This window comes from Marmota marmota, unplaced genomic scaffold, assembly GCF_001458135.2.
Source record: "Marmota marmota marmota unplaced genomic scaffold, marMar, whole genome shotgun sequence".
Taxonomy (NCBI): Eukaryota; Metazoa; Chordata; class Mammalia; order Rodentia; family Sciuridae; genus Marmota; species Marmota marmota.
The window spans coordinates 24852719-24868595 of NW_025999842.1; the positions used below are offsets into that span (position 1 = coordinate 24852719).

Here is a 15877-nt window from a genome sequence, read left to right on the forward strand (position 1 = left end):
GTTGATGCTGAGGATGTGGGAAACATGCATGGCCAACATGTTTAATCTGGGACAGACCGAGCCCCAAACTGCTGACCTTCCCGCATGGCAGGCAGGCCTCAGGTCCTGGAAAATTCTCACTAGGAAACCTCATCCCCCTTCATGCAGAGATTTGAACCATGAAAATATTTTCTGAGTCTCTTGTTTTAACCACTCTGCATGTGGCTTCTGTCTGCATTGGACTAGAGGCCAGGGAATGGGCTATATTTTTGAGGCTGAGTGACTATCCCTCACTGCAGTTGAAGGAAATCACTTTCACATAATTGGCTGATTCCACACTTCTTACAGCATGGCCAGAGCTCTGTCTTCTCAAGGAAACATCAATAAGGCTTAATAGTGCTATCACTTGCTAAAACCGTTTCATCGAATCAGCAAAAAGAGTCAGTGAGTGATTGCAAGGTGCTACACTCTGGGTTAAATTGTCCTGGATCAGATCTCCAAAATGGATCAGACCTGGTTTCTGACTCTCACTTTATTTCTCAGGAACTCAAAATGCTTTTCAGAGCAATTCATCCTCACTGTGTCCACACTATTTTTTCTGTTTTATACTCAGAAGCTAAAGCAAGGAAAACCTGAGGAAGAAAACAGAAGGGTAGCTGCTGTGGATGACTTCATTTCTCATGAGGGGGAGTGAGCTACTCAAACTAGAGCAAGACTTAACTTCTCTACAAAATTCTGAGAATACTTGATTCACTTTTACTTCAGACCCTGTGGTTGAGTTAGAGTCTACAAACCCTACAAGTCCCAGGCCTCAAGAACACTGCCTGGATGTGCTTCTCTCACAGTGGCAGATGTGAGGAACAAGGCCTGCCTTGTAACTGACAGAAGCTACCCACTGTCTCTTGGCTGCCTGACCCCTAACTAGGAATCAGAGCCACACAGGGTGCACACTTTTATGGCCATGTCATTCTAGGCCGCAAGCATCACTGGGGCCAACTGTGATATTAACAGCCAACAAAATAAAGATCACCTGAGTCTGATCTAGGACTCCAGGACTGTGATGCTAGCAGAAAGGCTGGCTTTGAAATGCAAGGAGTTCAACTGGCACCACCCAGATATGTGCTATTCCCCAACCCCACCAGGAAACCTCCTTGTTCAATGCATAGATCAGGTCATCACTACATGGCTGGAAATGATTTCCTTGCCCTCCTAATAATAGAAAAGCAATTTGGAGTATGAACAACAACAACAACAAAAAATCAGGGAATATCACACTGCAAGGGAACTAGCTTACATTTCACAAGCTGGCCCTTAATGCATTCCTTTTAGAAGTTTGCCTGGGTTTTCATTAATTTTATGCACTGAAGCATCATCAGAAATTTGTCCTGAAGGCCCAACCATCTTACATAAATGCAAGGAGAGAGGAAGAAATGGAGCTTATCATTAGTTAAGTGCCTTTTACATTACTTTTGCCCTTCAAGGACCTTACTAGGATATCTACAACCTCTGAATAATGCTTTGCTTCTCATTGACTCTAAGTTTTAGAGGGGCAAACAATTCCATATCCATAAATTTTCCAGAAAACTGGTTATTAAATAATTCTTCTATTAAAGCCACTTTTACATTTGGGAGACAGGGATAGTTAACTATATCCTGAAGCATTTGTCATGATCAGGAAGAGATTATAATTATTATTTTTATTTTTTTTTGCTTTTAGCTAAAACTGTCTTTCAATTTGCTAGACTCTGGCTTCTAATTAGCACAGTTTACTATAAAAGTACATGAAATATACAGTTTCAGACTGAATTGTACTCCACACTTATCAGGTGTGAAACTGTTAAACAGTAATGTCAAGAGCTACTGTTGCTTGGGCCACGTTCCATATTACACCAAGTGGCAAAAAATAACATCTGCCCCATCCTTTCCTGTAGATACCAGCATACCGAGAAGGTGCAGCCAGTGGAGCTGCACTGGTCTCTGAGCTGGATGTCATGTTCCCAGTATGTTCAGGTGAGGGAGAAAACTATAGCACCAACTGCATTCTGGAGGGTCAGAAAGAAAATATCAAAAGCCCAGGCTTTGAGCAAATGTGGAAGACTAACATCTAATTAGTAGTAAAAGCCCTGAATCAAAAAGAGGAAACCTCTGCTGTTACAGAAGGCAGTGGGTGACGGCACCATGGCACCCATCCGGGTCTCTCCTCAGCAGACCTGTTTGGACAGCCGCTGCTGCCTGCTCCTAGCTGAGGAGGATGGGATCTTACTGTGAGGCACCAATGCATGCCCTCCAGGGTCCTTGCCCACAGTGCAAACCAGATACAGGCCTCTGTGAAGGTTGGGCTCAGGCCCCGGCACAGCCTTCCCTGTCTTCCTGAGTTAGGAGCCACAGAAACCTTTTTATACATGAACCAGAGATGGGTGGTGTGTGTGTGTGTCTGTGTGTGTATGAGAGACAGACAGTCAAAACCCTGGTACACACAGTAGGACAAAGGCAAGAGATATTCCCTTTGTCATAATTCTGTCCCTTCTAAGCTCATTTCTACTTCAGTGGCCTTGTAATTACATGAAGGTCTGAGTCCCTCTTCTAGGAAGTAAAAGCAAACATTTTTTTTTACTCTTAAATCCATAGTGAAAAGTCATGCGTATTCCTGCGGTTTAGTAACCTACCTCAAGTCAGAGCTGCAAATAAGCAGCATGATATGAAGTTTGTCAAATGACTTCTCATGCTACAAGAATCACTTTTTTTAAAAGGAGCAGTGCTTTTGCGATCTATCTAAATGTAATGTTCTCAGATTACTCTCCCTCTCCCCTGTTCAATTTGATAACATTTTCTTCATTCCTCTCAGAGTGTTATTATTTTTATTATGTTTAACCATCTGGCCAATAGCTTTAGCAAGTAATTAAAAACCTTATAAGGGGTTTAGAATTTTAATTAGGTTATACAATTTTTGATGAATGGGGATGGGGAAGAATGTAATGACTTCTTAGAATCATCATCCTTTTTCTTGCCTTTGCTTATTTTTATCAGATTTCTTTTTTTGTGTGTGTGGTGGGGGACGGTCTTGTGCATGATAGGCAAGTGCTCTCCCATTGAGTTAGAGCTTCAGAGACTATTTTCTTTTTAATTGAGTTTGAATTGAAGCTTTTTGAACAATAATATTGAAGGGTTACTATTGCCTTTCCTCCTAATCTTCCTTTAAATGGACTCAGCACCATCATTGAGGAACTCAAGCAAAGTGTACAAAATTAGAGTAGATGGCTGGGCATACTGGTGCACACCTGTAATCTAGCAATTTGGGAAGCTGAGGTGGGAAGATCGAAAGTTCAGGGCTGGCTTCAGCAGAACCATTTCAAAGTAAAATTAAAAAACAGCTGGGGGTATAGCTCAGTGGTAGAGCCCTCCTGAGTTCAGTTCCCAGTACTGCCAAAAGAAGAAAAGGGGATGGGGAGATAACTGGCTTGTAGGTAAGTGGCTCCTAGAAACAGGTTTTCTCTGGCCCAAGGGGTCATCCTCAGATCATTTCCTGACCACTCAGCCGGGGGGCAAGCTCTCAGTTAGAGGGCATCAGCTGTGAGTGAGCAGCTGTGGTGAAGGGAAGTCCTGCGGCCCCTTCCTGCCATGGGGTCAAAGAGAGGAGGAGAAATCCAGGAGGAGAGTGAAGGTAGGCTCCAAGATGGCAGCTCTGCAGCAGCCCAGGGGACCACCAGTCCAGGGAGAGGCAGGCGGCTGGGAGGCTCTGAGAGGGAGGTCACTGGGGAGAAAGACACGGAATTGGTGGACTGAGAAAGTGGGGATATAAAGACAGAAAAGCCAAAGAGAAGAAAAAAGGTCTAGAAGAGAAGGAAAAAAGAAGCAGAAAGCAGTATGGAAAGGCACAGTTCAAACAGAGAAGAACCCCTCAGATACGTTATGAAATAAAGTGGCTTTCAGCAAAAAGAATAAGAAAGAAGCCGGGAGATGGTGGGGACACAGTGGGTAAGACATTTCCTCCCAACGCAAGCAGGGCCACAAAACGACTTCAGGGGAAAGAACAGAGTGTAAGCTAGCATGACGGGTACAAGGTGACAGTAGGAACACATCACTGGGGTTCTATTGCACAGTTGGGCGACTGGAGTTAACAACAATGTGTTGCATATTTCAAAACAGAAGATTTTGAATGTTCTCATCACAAAGAAATAATGAATGTTTAAGGTAAGGCTGTTACCTTGACTTGAGCATCACACAATGTATACATGTGTCAAAACATCACACTGTACTATAAAAAATGGACAGTCATGTGTCAATTAAAAATAAAACAAGTTTGAAAAGTATCCAGATTAAAAAAAAACTGGTATGAGTTTTATGTTGTACACAAAAAAAGAATACACTGTACTCAATGTTAGGAATAGTTTCCTTTTACAAAATAAGTCATGACATTGGAACCAAAAAGCAATAAACTTAGGCATAGCCCATTATTTGGTTCTGGGTGAAGCCATAATAATGTCAACTTTTATTTCTTTTAAACTTTGTGAAACAACCCATGCACAAGGCAAGAACAATTTAACTATAGTTATAAGAGAACGGTTAACAACCTTGGTAGTTAACAAAAGACCCACAACAGTCTGAAGGTCGAAGTGGAAAAAAATAAAGAAGGGTAGGGCTGCCAGTGCACTTAACTTTAAAAATGGCAGAGAAAAAGATGGGGAGGCTTATGAAGATCACTTACTGTTACAAAGGTAAACAATAAAAATATAGAAACCAGTGATGTTACCATATGGAGCAGAAAGGGGAAGGGAAGTTAGAAGTGAGCTACCTTAGAAAACAAAGGTTAAGTGGATACACTAAAATATTTTTTTAAAAGCACATTATTTAGCATTCTGAACAAAACTTTTTCCAAAGTTACTGTTTCTTGGAAGCAGGACTAAAATTAGGTGAGGGGTGTGTGTGTTTGTTTCAAAGTAAGATTTCTTTTTCAAAAATAACTATCTGGTATAGATAATTTTTAAATATTTGATTTAAAATGCCCTTCTCCCTCCCCCCCTCGTTTAAAATCCCTTTTCTGTCACTTTATAGATGAGAAAATACTATATGAGGCTAGAGGCCATCTGCTAGACAGGGAGAATGGGGCTCTAGAGTCAGCACAGCCACTGCTGGCTGGGGACCATGCATGAAGAAGCATCATACTCCTCAACCTGAGAAGGGGTGGTGAACACCTACCCACAGGGTGACTGTGAGAATTAAAGGAAATGCAAACGGAAGGGCTCAGAATGTGTCAGCTGCTGCAGTAGTGGTTGATATTCCCAAACTGACAAATTGATAGGGATAACTGAGGTAAAATACAAAGCAAGACCTTAAAAAATATTAAATACTTCTTTGTTTTAACGCTCAAGAATGATCTTGTCTAGGTTATATAATCTCTCCAAGCTATTCATCTGCAAAAATGTAAGTATTGCTTTTCTCTTGCCCTTTGAGTTGATTTAAGAAGTACACATGTGCTCACCCCCCTGTGTGTGATGCCTGATCACATCTCCTTTTTACTCTGTATAATTCATGCAAAGCTTGTTGTTTACAAGTCTATGGCTATTCACAGTGGGAGTGAAATACAAATTGAGCTAAAGAGATTATTTTATAAAACCAGCCTTGAAACTAAGAATGCTATATTGGCTTTTTTTTGTTGTTGTTTAATCTTTCCAGGTAAATGAATACCTAAGAGATCTGAGAGAAACTCAATATCAGAACACATTGCTAGTCTTTACAGACTAGAATACTAACCAGATGCAAACTAACTTGTTTTAGGCATATTTGTATAACCAGGTCATATGGGATTAGTAGATTCCAGAGAACCATCATGACACTAATAACAATAAAAATATTCACAGGGACTTTCTTCTCAGTGAGAAATATCTCTCTAAACATTTTGTAGTATTTTCAGCAACATCACAAATTTAATTATTTCATGAAGAAAATAGTTTAACAAATTTTTGCGAAGATGAGTTTCAATTGACTATAATATAACACTTATATTTTCTCTTGCCTTCTTAAAACTTTTATTTATTTATTTATTTTGGTACTGGGAATTGAACCCAAGGGTGCTTAACCAATGAGCCACATCCCCGGTCCTTTTTTTATATTTCATTTAGAGACAGGATCTAGCTAAGTTGCTAAGGACCTCGCTAAATTGCTGAGGCTGGCTTTGAACTCGTAATCCTCCTGCCTCAGCTTCTGGAGGAGCTGGAGCCACTGGGATTACAGTCATGTGCCCCTGCACCCGGCTTCTCTCACTTTTTAAAAAACACAATCCAGACAATAGGTTATTTGTCCCCAATTAACTAAAATAAAATTTTGCAACTTTCAAGGAAACATAACATGCCCTCCTGTTGCCACGGCAATGCTTGTGCTCACCACCACTTATTAGTGGAAAACTGCCAAGCAAAAGCAATCTGTGTGTGAGGGAGGGGAAGGGGGAACATTTATACATTATTTGCAGGGAGATAAAGCCTTATGAGGAGAGGAGGTGGCCAGGTTTCCTAACGAGAAGCAGCTTGGCCCAGGAGCAGAGAGGAAGGCTAAGCATGTGATGGCATTAGACCCTTCTCCTACATCTTGGACTTCTTGTCCCTTTTGATCCTGCCTTTTGTATCACAATCATGCAAACAAACATGGAACCCAGTACATGAAGGAATGGGAACGTGAAAGAAGTTAATTGAATGCATTTTTCTCAGGTTGTCTCATTATTTCACTTTCTCCCTTTAAATGACAGTTTGAAGTGGAACACAATCTGTGTGATCGGGAGCAGAGATTTTGCTGTAGATTTAGCACTGTGTGACATGTACAAAAAGAAAGCACAATGTCAGAAGTGGAGTGGCAGTCACTGCAATGAAACAGTTGCCATAAAGTTTCCCCTCACCTTTCGGTGAACTGTATTTCTGTTTAATGACACATCTACTGTGTAGTGATACCAAGTATGTCTGTGGCATTATGTCCCACACTGGCTGAGGTCTTTGCAAGTAGTACCTTCCAAAGTCCATGCACCAGTCTGAACTCTCAGCAGATGAGAAATACAAGGACACTAATCACTCCACAGTATTCGATCTGCAGAATTCCCTCTGTTCTGGAATTCTGTAGCCTGTCACAGGGTAGTTCACAGACCATATTAGCATCACTAGGGTCCTTTTTAACCATGTGGACTCCCAGCCCCACTGCAGACCTGCTGCATCAGGATCTTTAATAGGGTCTCCAAGAGATTCAATTGTACGTTCAAGAAACAATGTTCTACAGGACCAAACAAAACAAAATATAGAAACATAAGAGAAGCCAGGCACGGTGGCACATGCCTGTAATCCCAGCAGCTCAGGAGGCTGAGGCAGGAGGATTGCAAGTTCAAACCCAGCCTTAGCAAAAGCGAGGCACTCAGCAACTTGGTGAGACCTGTTTCTGAATAAAATACAAAATAGGGCTGGGGATGTGGCTCAGTTGGTTGAGTGTCTCTGAGTTCAATCCCTTGTAACCCCAAAAAAGAAAAAGAAATGTATTATTTCTGAGATGCGGTCTTGCTGTATTGCCCAAGCTGGCCTTAAACTTGTGATCCTCCTGCCTTAGCTTTCCAAGTAACTGAGATTACATGCAGGTACTAGCATACCTGCCGGACCCCATAAATTAAGAGACTAGAAATATATCCACCAAACATGATGTATACATGCTGTTGGAATAAAAACAGCTGCCGAGACTAGCTCACAGAGTTGTCAAACTCGAATGCAAGAATGGATGTGAAAATGATCTGTAAATCATACAGCACTAGTCAAATGCTACTTGCATCTATTTTCTTTTGAAAAATAGAGGCAATTTTGAAACTGAGCCATAAAATGGCAACTTCTCTCTTCCTAAAAACTGTTCAAGCTGTTTTTTCAGGATGCAAGCACAGAACCCTAGTACCAGACCTAAAATGACTTTGAGAGCCTGATGGAACCAAAATTTTCTGAGAAGCAGAACCTGAGAAAGAGAACAGGGCCTTGAAAACTTAGATTAGAAGCAAGGGATGCTGTCAACAGTTCTCAATTATCCATAAGTGTAACTATGGACTGGACTATGAGGTAAGGACTATTCTAGCAAGATTGCAGTTACAACCCCTCAGCCTTTGATTTCTCCACTTAAATTCTTTTGCTAGTGGCTGATCGGCAGACAGACTTGAGCTTGTTTCCCATCTCCTTGTCAGCTGGCCTTCAATAAATTTCTTTTTGCAAAAACCCAGTGCCATAGTATTGGCTTCTGTGTACACTGGGCAGTGAGCCCTTGATGGCTATGAATCTGGTTTACAAGCATGAGCTTTACAATCAGAAATGCTCTCTAGGTTTATATACCAGGAAAAAAAACCCTTGTGGAACTGGAACACGTGAATAAGCATCACATATTTCCCATTTCCTCATCTGTGAAGTAAAATAATAGCCACTGAAGTAGACTGGCTTGCTGTCAAACTACCTGCTTTCTTTCTCTCATTAACCCCTTTCTGCCAGCAGGGCAGAAATATAATTTTTGGGTTGCTTTTAAACCCCCTGTCATTGACAGTTCTGGCCAAATACCTTCTCTGGTCTAGAGAACAAGGATGCACATAGCACACGTCACTGTGGAGCATTAGGAGCTGCTAGGACAATCTGCCACCACCATCTTCCCTCTGTCATAACAATGGCAACAGCCCTGAGATGGCTACTCCTTTGTTAGAATGGGGAAGACATGGATTGAGGGAACACTCAACCTGCGTGTGAGCCTCAGTCCATACTTTCAAAAAGTTATGATGGAATAAAATGCAATCATTTCCAATTTCTCATGAATATTGTCCTTAAAATCCCCTTTAGGGCCAGGCATGGTCTCATGAACCTATAATCCTAGCAGCTTGGGAGGCTGAGGCAGGAAGATTGCAAGTTCAAAGCCAGTCTCAGCAACTTTCTATCTCAAAAATAAGAAAAGGGCTGGGGATGTGGGCTCAGTGGTTAAGTGCCCCTGGGTTCAATCCCTGGTACCAAAATAAATAAATAAATATAAAATAAAAATCCCATTTAGGTCCATAACATATTTTTATGCCTAGACTTTGCTTGGGAAGCTTACATCTATAGGAGTTAAAAATATGCTCTTATTGGGCTGGGGATATAGCACAGTTGGTAGAGTGCTTGCCTCACATGCATAAGGCCCTGGGTTCATTCCCTAGCATTACACACACACAATATGTTCTAATGGCATATTGACTGTTTTGAGTTAAAGGCACCTAAAAAACCAAATAAACAGCAGGTAAAAGAGGATCACTCTGACCTTCCTTCTGTTTCTATAAACAGGAGAAGAAATTCCCAGGTGAAAGGTACCCTCCATGTACTAGAAGGAAAACGGCATTTTCATCAAGGACAGGAAGTTGAGATAGAATTCTGTACAAACTTTGTTTAAATAACTCGAACTGTATCTTCCAACATAATTTAGTTGCTATTTTTACAACTTCCTATCTTTGTCCAACTCAGTATGTAGAAGTGCTTGACTCCAGCTCCTTCTTTGGGTCTTCATATCCTTATGAGGGCTCCTGGGCCATGAAAAATTTACACTAAATACATCTGCTTTTTTCTTGTTAATCTGTCTTCTGTCAATTTACTTCTTAGGCACAGTCAAAAACCCTATAAGGGAAGAGGTGAAGTTTTGCCTCCCCTGCTTCACCCATTATATAGCCTTGTAAATTCCAACCTCTCTTGACTACGTAATACTTAAAATCCTTAATCCAATTTATCTAAACAAAGTTACAAGGTCATTTACATAAACAGTATTCAGAGTGATGGCATTTTTTTAAAAAGTTGGTTTAGAATACAGTTGGAAATGTAAAGAGTTTTTAGTTCATGCAGTGAAAGAATTTGTCTGCCGTTTTGCAATTTCACATGAATTTCTTCCAAGTCCTTTTGCTCTCAGAATAATTCTTAAATTTTAATTTAATTATTAAAATAATTTAGTTCCTCTCATTTTCCTTACAGTTTTTCAACATCTGTGTTGTTAGTGTCACTTAAAATGATGTAAAGCAATCTAAACTATAAATGAGTATTGGAAAATTTACCTCCCAGCAATAGGTGAATGAGGTAACTCACAGGTTGTTGAATGATTTTCAACAGGAATATCCCATTACCCCATCACTTTTTAAATCTCAGTGCTCAGGGTGAGATGATCAGTAGCAATAAAACATCCAGCAATAGTTTTCCTATCTTTTTGGGGGGTGCAGGGGAGTACTAGGGATTGAACTCAAGGGCACTTGGCCACATCCCCAGCCCTATTTTGTATTTTATTTAGAGACAGGGTCTCACTAAGTTGCTTAGTGCCTCACTTTTGCTGAGGCTGGTTTTGAACTCACGATCCTCCTGCCTCAGCCTCCCAAGCTGCTGGGATTACAGGCCTGTGCCACTGCACCCAGCTTCTACCATTTTTCACACATTGCTGGGTCTAGCTTCCACTCCGAAATCATGAAAAGAACAAAGTCAAATATCCACCAGACCACTTGAACTCTTACACCATTCCAGTGAACCAGTATTTAAGTAAAGTATTTGATAGAACAAGTGAATGATTTCTGAAACAGCAATAAGCATTCTAAAGTTGGACTGTAGCTGACACAAAGTAAAGGGGAAAAAAGCTAAGGAAGATTTGGTGCTTTCTTTGATACCTTTCGGTTTCTAAATGGTTGCTTGCACAGTTATTTTTCTGATTAAAGTTGTCAATTGCCTGTTCCTGTGAACGTCGATCAGCACCCTGGAGTATTATGTTTCGAGGTAACTTACGAAGAGAAGACAAGCTGGAGGAGCCCCGCAGAAACTGGTGTAAACCGTCTTCCCCGTCGCTAGAGCTGGCTATGCTGTTCCTCATTTCCAGCATGGAGATCTGTGCGCAAAGGCTGAGCTGGTGCTCTAACTTTTTGGCCTTCTACAAAGCAAAGTTTTAATATTTCAGAGATTTATGGAACTTGAATCACCTATTCCCTGTAAGCAGCATGTACTTTTCCTTGAAATAAGTTAGTGCAAAAAGAAAAAAGGACCTGGGACACATTTAGTGCCCTATAAATGTGAGCTATGATTTTTATTATTAGGTGTTACTATAAACACATTATAAAAATTTAATATACTCAATAGCCTATTTACTAATTTGAAATAATAAGCTCAAACTTAATGTGATAAATAGCCTAGACTAGATGAGTTAAGAGACACGTGCCATAGTCTATGTTCCTGGAGAACGGTACGTTTCACAGAAACAGTGTTTTGCAAGTTCTCTTCCATAAAAAATTCAATTTCCTTCTAAACAAATGTGGGAGATTATGATCAAATTGCAAACTGTTGATCTTTGCAGCTTTGCAAGTTTACACTCTCCCGTTACCTGTGGGATTCCCGGGAGATGGAGTGGCCAGGAAGATGTGCAAGACTAGAAGACAGCAGGGCTAAAAATGCCAACCTCCTGCACTTGGGGCCTTGTCTGTCAGCCCTTCCCTGTCTGCCGCCTCCCACTGCCACACCACCCTGGGCCCCCTCTAACCCGAGTCCTTGTTTAAAAGACTCTTAAAGAGGACAGTACCTGATACCCATAAATGCTGGTCCCTGACAGTTATAGACTCCTCACTAAGTGATTCAAATTAAATAATTGTGAAATACTTTCTTGCTCTTAAGAAACAATTTGCTGAAGGATTTCTCCCTTACAAGTATCCCTTTGCATTTAGCATAGACTACTTAATAAAAATGCGGGAAAACATTGTGTCAAGTGAATAATACCCCACCCTACATATTTATTTAAGAAAAAAATCAGAAAAGCACTTACTTTATCATTTATGGTGGGATCATTCAATGAATACAGCTTATTTGTAATGTCTTTTCCTATAAGATATCTAAATATTTCATACAGGAAAGGCTCTGATTCCAGAAAGTAAGTTAATCTTTCTCTTGACCAGCATAAAAATCTGCAGTTATCATCTGCAATAATGGTGACCTGCCAAAGACACAAAGGAAAAAACATATCTACCAATATGAATTATGGCTGTAGTAATTTGGGAGAAGGGAAGAGTACATTTAGCAGATATTATCATAGCAATGATTCTGTCATATTATTTATATTCCAAGTTTCTATAATCATGTATAAAATTATGTTTAAAAACATTTTGCATTGGAGGCTGAGTCAGGGTGATCTCAAGTTCAAAGCTAGCCTCAGCAATGGCAAGGCACTAAGCAACGCAGTGAGACCCTATCTCTAAATAAAATACAAAATAGGGCTGGGGATGTGGCTGGGTGGTTGAAGTGGTTGAGTGCCCCTGAGTTCCATTCTACAGACTAAACAGAAGCAAATCTCTTCTGTTGTTTTTGTGAGGTCTGGGGACAGAAGAATGGCTGCTGTCAACATGTTGCCGTAGAGTGTGCTAGACTGATATTACAATTGGACCTGTCATTTACAGGTGAATATTTCTTTATATCCTGTTGAAGATAATGAGCTTTAAGAACAGAGCTTCAAACAAATGAAATGAGGTACGATTTGTCAGGCACAGTGCAGAAAAAGATCTTCTGCCAAGCTGACCCAACAAATACACACTTGAGACTGAGAAACTTTAAGGCCGTAGGCTGTTACCAATGAGTACAGTTGGTGAGCATCCTTGGCCTTTCAAGGCTAGCTCCATGGTAGCCCACTGGGGATACACACAGAGATACCTCGATTTGCTCAGACTGTGAAGCCATACCCTTTCTGCTAAGTATGATGCACAAGAAGTGGGAGGACACTGTAGATGCATCACCCAGAATTCAAGAATCACTGGAATAAATCCTTTCTCCAGAGTGAGGGCCACCTTCTCACAGCTCAGTGTCCAGAAGCCACTCTCCCATGCAGGTCCTCTTCCAGCACTGAGTATTCCTTTTCAAATGTCACTCATACCACTACCTCCAAACTTATCTGTTAACACATGTGTCTCCTAAGCACACTGATGGCAGGGATCCTGAGTTTTCAGGTCTGAATGTCAAGCTTCTGACACACAGTAGTGCTCATGCATGATTATTATATAAAGGAATTAACAAATGAATGCAGATACTGTTGAAGGCAAAAACCATTTTTAGATCCTCCACATTAAACCCAATGCCTGCTCCAGTATGAGATTAATAAAGGTTTGTAAACTGACATGAAGTCTTATCTGAGCTTCAGAGCAAATATTTTCAAAGAAGTTTTTTCCCCTTCATAAGGCACAAAAATTATATACATTTCAGATGGCTGAGTGTATTTAAGTGTACCAAGAGAAAAAATGAAAAAAAAAAAACAGCTTCTCTCTTTTACATCAATAGGCTGAAATCTGCAATCTTTAGCAAATTAGAGGGTTCAGCTATTTAAAAAAGTGGGTCGATGTTCCTAGAAAAAAGAAAGTTCAGACTTTTTTTAATGTTAAAAGTCAGTGTTGGGGCTGGGGTTATAGCTCAGTGGTAGAGCACCTGCCTAGCATGTGCGAGGCAATGGATTTGATTTTCAGCAGCACATATAAATAAATAAAATAAAGGTTCATCAACAACTAAAAGAAAATATTAAAAGAAAAAGTCAGTGTCTCCAAAACCAAACATGTTTGAATTTAAGAAATTAACCAGCAGCTGTAAAACTCCATAAAACACTAAATTCCATTCATTCTTTCTATACATTAATACAGACTTACTTAATTCCAGATACTTTTCAAGGCACAGAAGTTGCAAAGTAAACAAGACAAGATCCTTGCTCCATGAAGCTTATGTTCTAGTGGAGAAGGCTGATCATAAATGAAGAAATATGACAACCTCAGGTGACAGTAAGTGTCTGACAAATACAGAACAAGGGAAAGTGATAGAGAATAACCAGGGGATGATAGTTGAATATAATGTCACTTATTTTATATATGTATTGGTTCTTTTAAACACTTAAGATGCCTTTACATCTATCATGTAAATGTATCCTTAACATTGCCTTTAAAATAAGGCAGACAATATTTCTCATTTGTCAGATGCTAAATGAGAAAGACCAAAAAACTTACTCATGAACACATGTTAGTTAGGGGGTGGTGTGAGTACTTTTCATTGCTAGCCCAGACATTTCCCCACCATGCCAAATCCAATTCAATGCTTCCCATGTTCATAGACAATCACATACTAGTAATTCAGCTAAGTGACCACAAGGTTGGCTTTACAGTGCATCAAGAGCCCTTCATATAAAGAACAGCTAAACACAAGATCACTATTTCTGTGTTTTAGTGAAGGAAGCTGATAATAAAGTAGTATGACTAAAATATGAAAAGACTTATTGGAAGAGAAGTATAAGGTCCAGCCATAGGGAATTCCCAGAAAGAGTAAGTGGTGGATAAGTAAATGAAAGGCAAATGTTCAATAGTAGAAATAACGGAAAGGTGAGCACTGGGTACTCATGGTGGCACAGCCACACACATAAGCCCTGAAGAGAGGGTAAGGGGACCTAAGGTCCTTTCATTATGTAGATGTCATCTGAGACTCTGGAAAATACAATTCACCTGCAGTGGGGCAAGAGTTACAGGAGAAGTTGGAAATCATCCAGGAGTAGAAATTTGACTTGGACAATACATGTAATGTATTTAATTTTTCTTCAACCATGTGAATTACCTCAAGTTTCCTCTGAGGCATGATACTTTTTATCATGACACTATAATCTGTCTAGCAAATCCATCTATTACTTACAGTTGAAAATTACTTTATACATGTTTAAATCATTATTGAATATTTAATAACAGCAAGCATATAACAAACTATACCTATAGTATTTGGGAGCCAGTGGGTAGTGCATTCACGGAGGCTATTTTGCTTGATAGCTAATGTTTCACTTCTGCCAAATAGATAGTTAAATTTAATGATTTCCTGTCACAACAGTCAAGTGTATTTTAATGAAAAAATTCAAATAAATCAACATAAGAATTTTTAAAGCTTCCATAAAATAAATTTACTTCTTATTAGGGTACTTCAGCAGTACCATGTCTGAATTCTTGTGAAGAATTTTACTGAAGAAATAAAAGCAAAGCAATAAAAGCAAGAAACACAGCAAGGCAAAACACAAAAAATCTTTCAGATGGAGAAGTAGACTGTTTGCAACTGGGTTTGCCCTGATTATTTCAAGGCACTGACCGGATGAGTCCCTGACTTTAGATTCCAAACCAGTTCTACACCTGCCATAAAGAAAAGGTAGTGGACTCTATCCTGCGGGGAAAGAGGGCATCTGGGAGACGTGCTGAATGAGCTAGTATCAGAAAGAGCTGTCTGAAAAGAAGAGAAAGAGCTGTCTGAAAGGATTATTCAACTGTCCTAAGGGAAGAATTTATTACTTTTTTTTAATGCATCATACAGCATTTTACATACCAGGAAAATGAAAATATCCTAGAATTGTTCTATTCAACTGATGCTCATTGAGTTCTCATGGGCAGTAAAATACAGCAGAGTTAAAACTGGCAAATTATTAGTCAGCGTCACTGAAATATCTACTTAGTATTAAGATACTCTTTTCTTTAAATACCAATTAAAACTTAGCATTAACTTATTTCACAATTCATTTATTTCACATATACATATTCACCTATGCCTCTAAGACCTTCCTCTTCTCTTTAAGTGAATAAAATTGATTTCCAGGCTTTGCAGCACCAGGACATGCTACTGGCTATGGGAAGGCAAAAGTATGAGATAGAATGCAAAAGAAAAATGTGCAAATGGGAATGCTCATTTCAGATAAGACAACTGCATGAAGAAAAAGAAACCAAACACAAAACACCTTTTAAGGTGTAAGAATGATACTCAAGATGATTCTTCTTCTTCTTCTTCTTCTTCTTCTTCTTCTTCTTCTTCTTCCTTCTTCTTCTTTCTTCTCCTTCTCCTTCTCCTTCTTCTTCTTCCTTCCTCCTCCTCCTCCTCCTCCT

General features: G+C 39.8%; 1 protein-coding gene across 2 annotated transcripts in view; it reads right to left on the reverse strand.

Annotated features, from left to right (window-relative positions):
* Bves (blood vessel epicardial substance) overlaps positions 1-15877 on the reverse strand; it is a 35008-nt gene that overhangs the window by 5817 nt on the left and 13314 nt on the right. For both annotated transcript variants that reach the window (XM_048815631.1, XM_015499692.2), the window contains 2 exons: positions 11773-11940; positions 10749-10890 (listed from right to left, as the gene is read on the reverse strand). In XM_048815631.1, coding sequence (XP_048671588.1) covers positions 10749-10890; positions 11773-11940 — 310 coding nt within the window. The remainder of the gene's footprint in view (positions 1-10748; positions 10891-11772; positions 11941-15877) is intronic.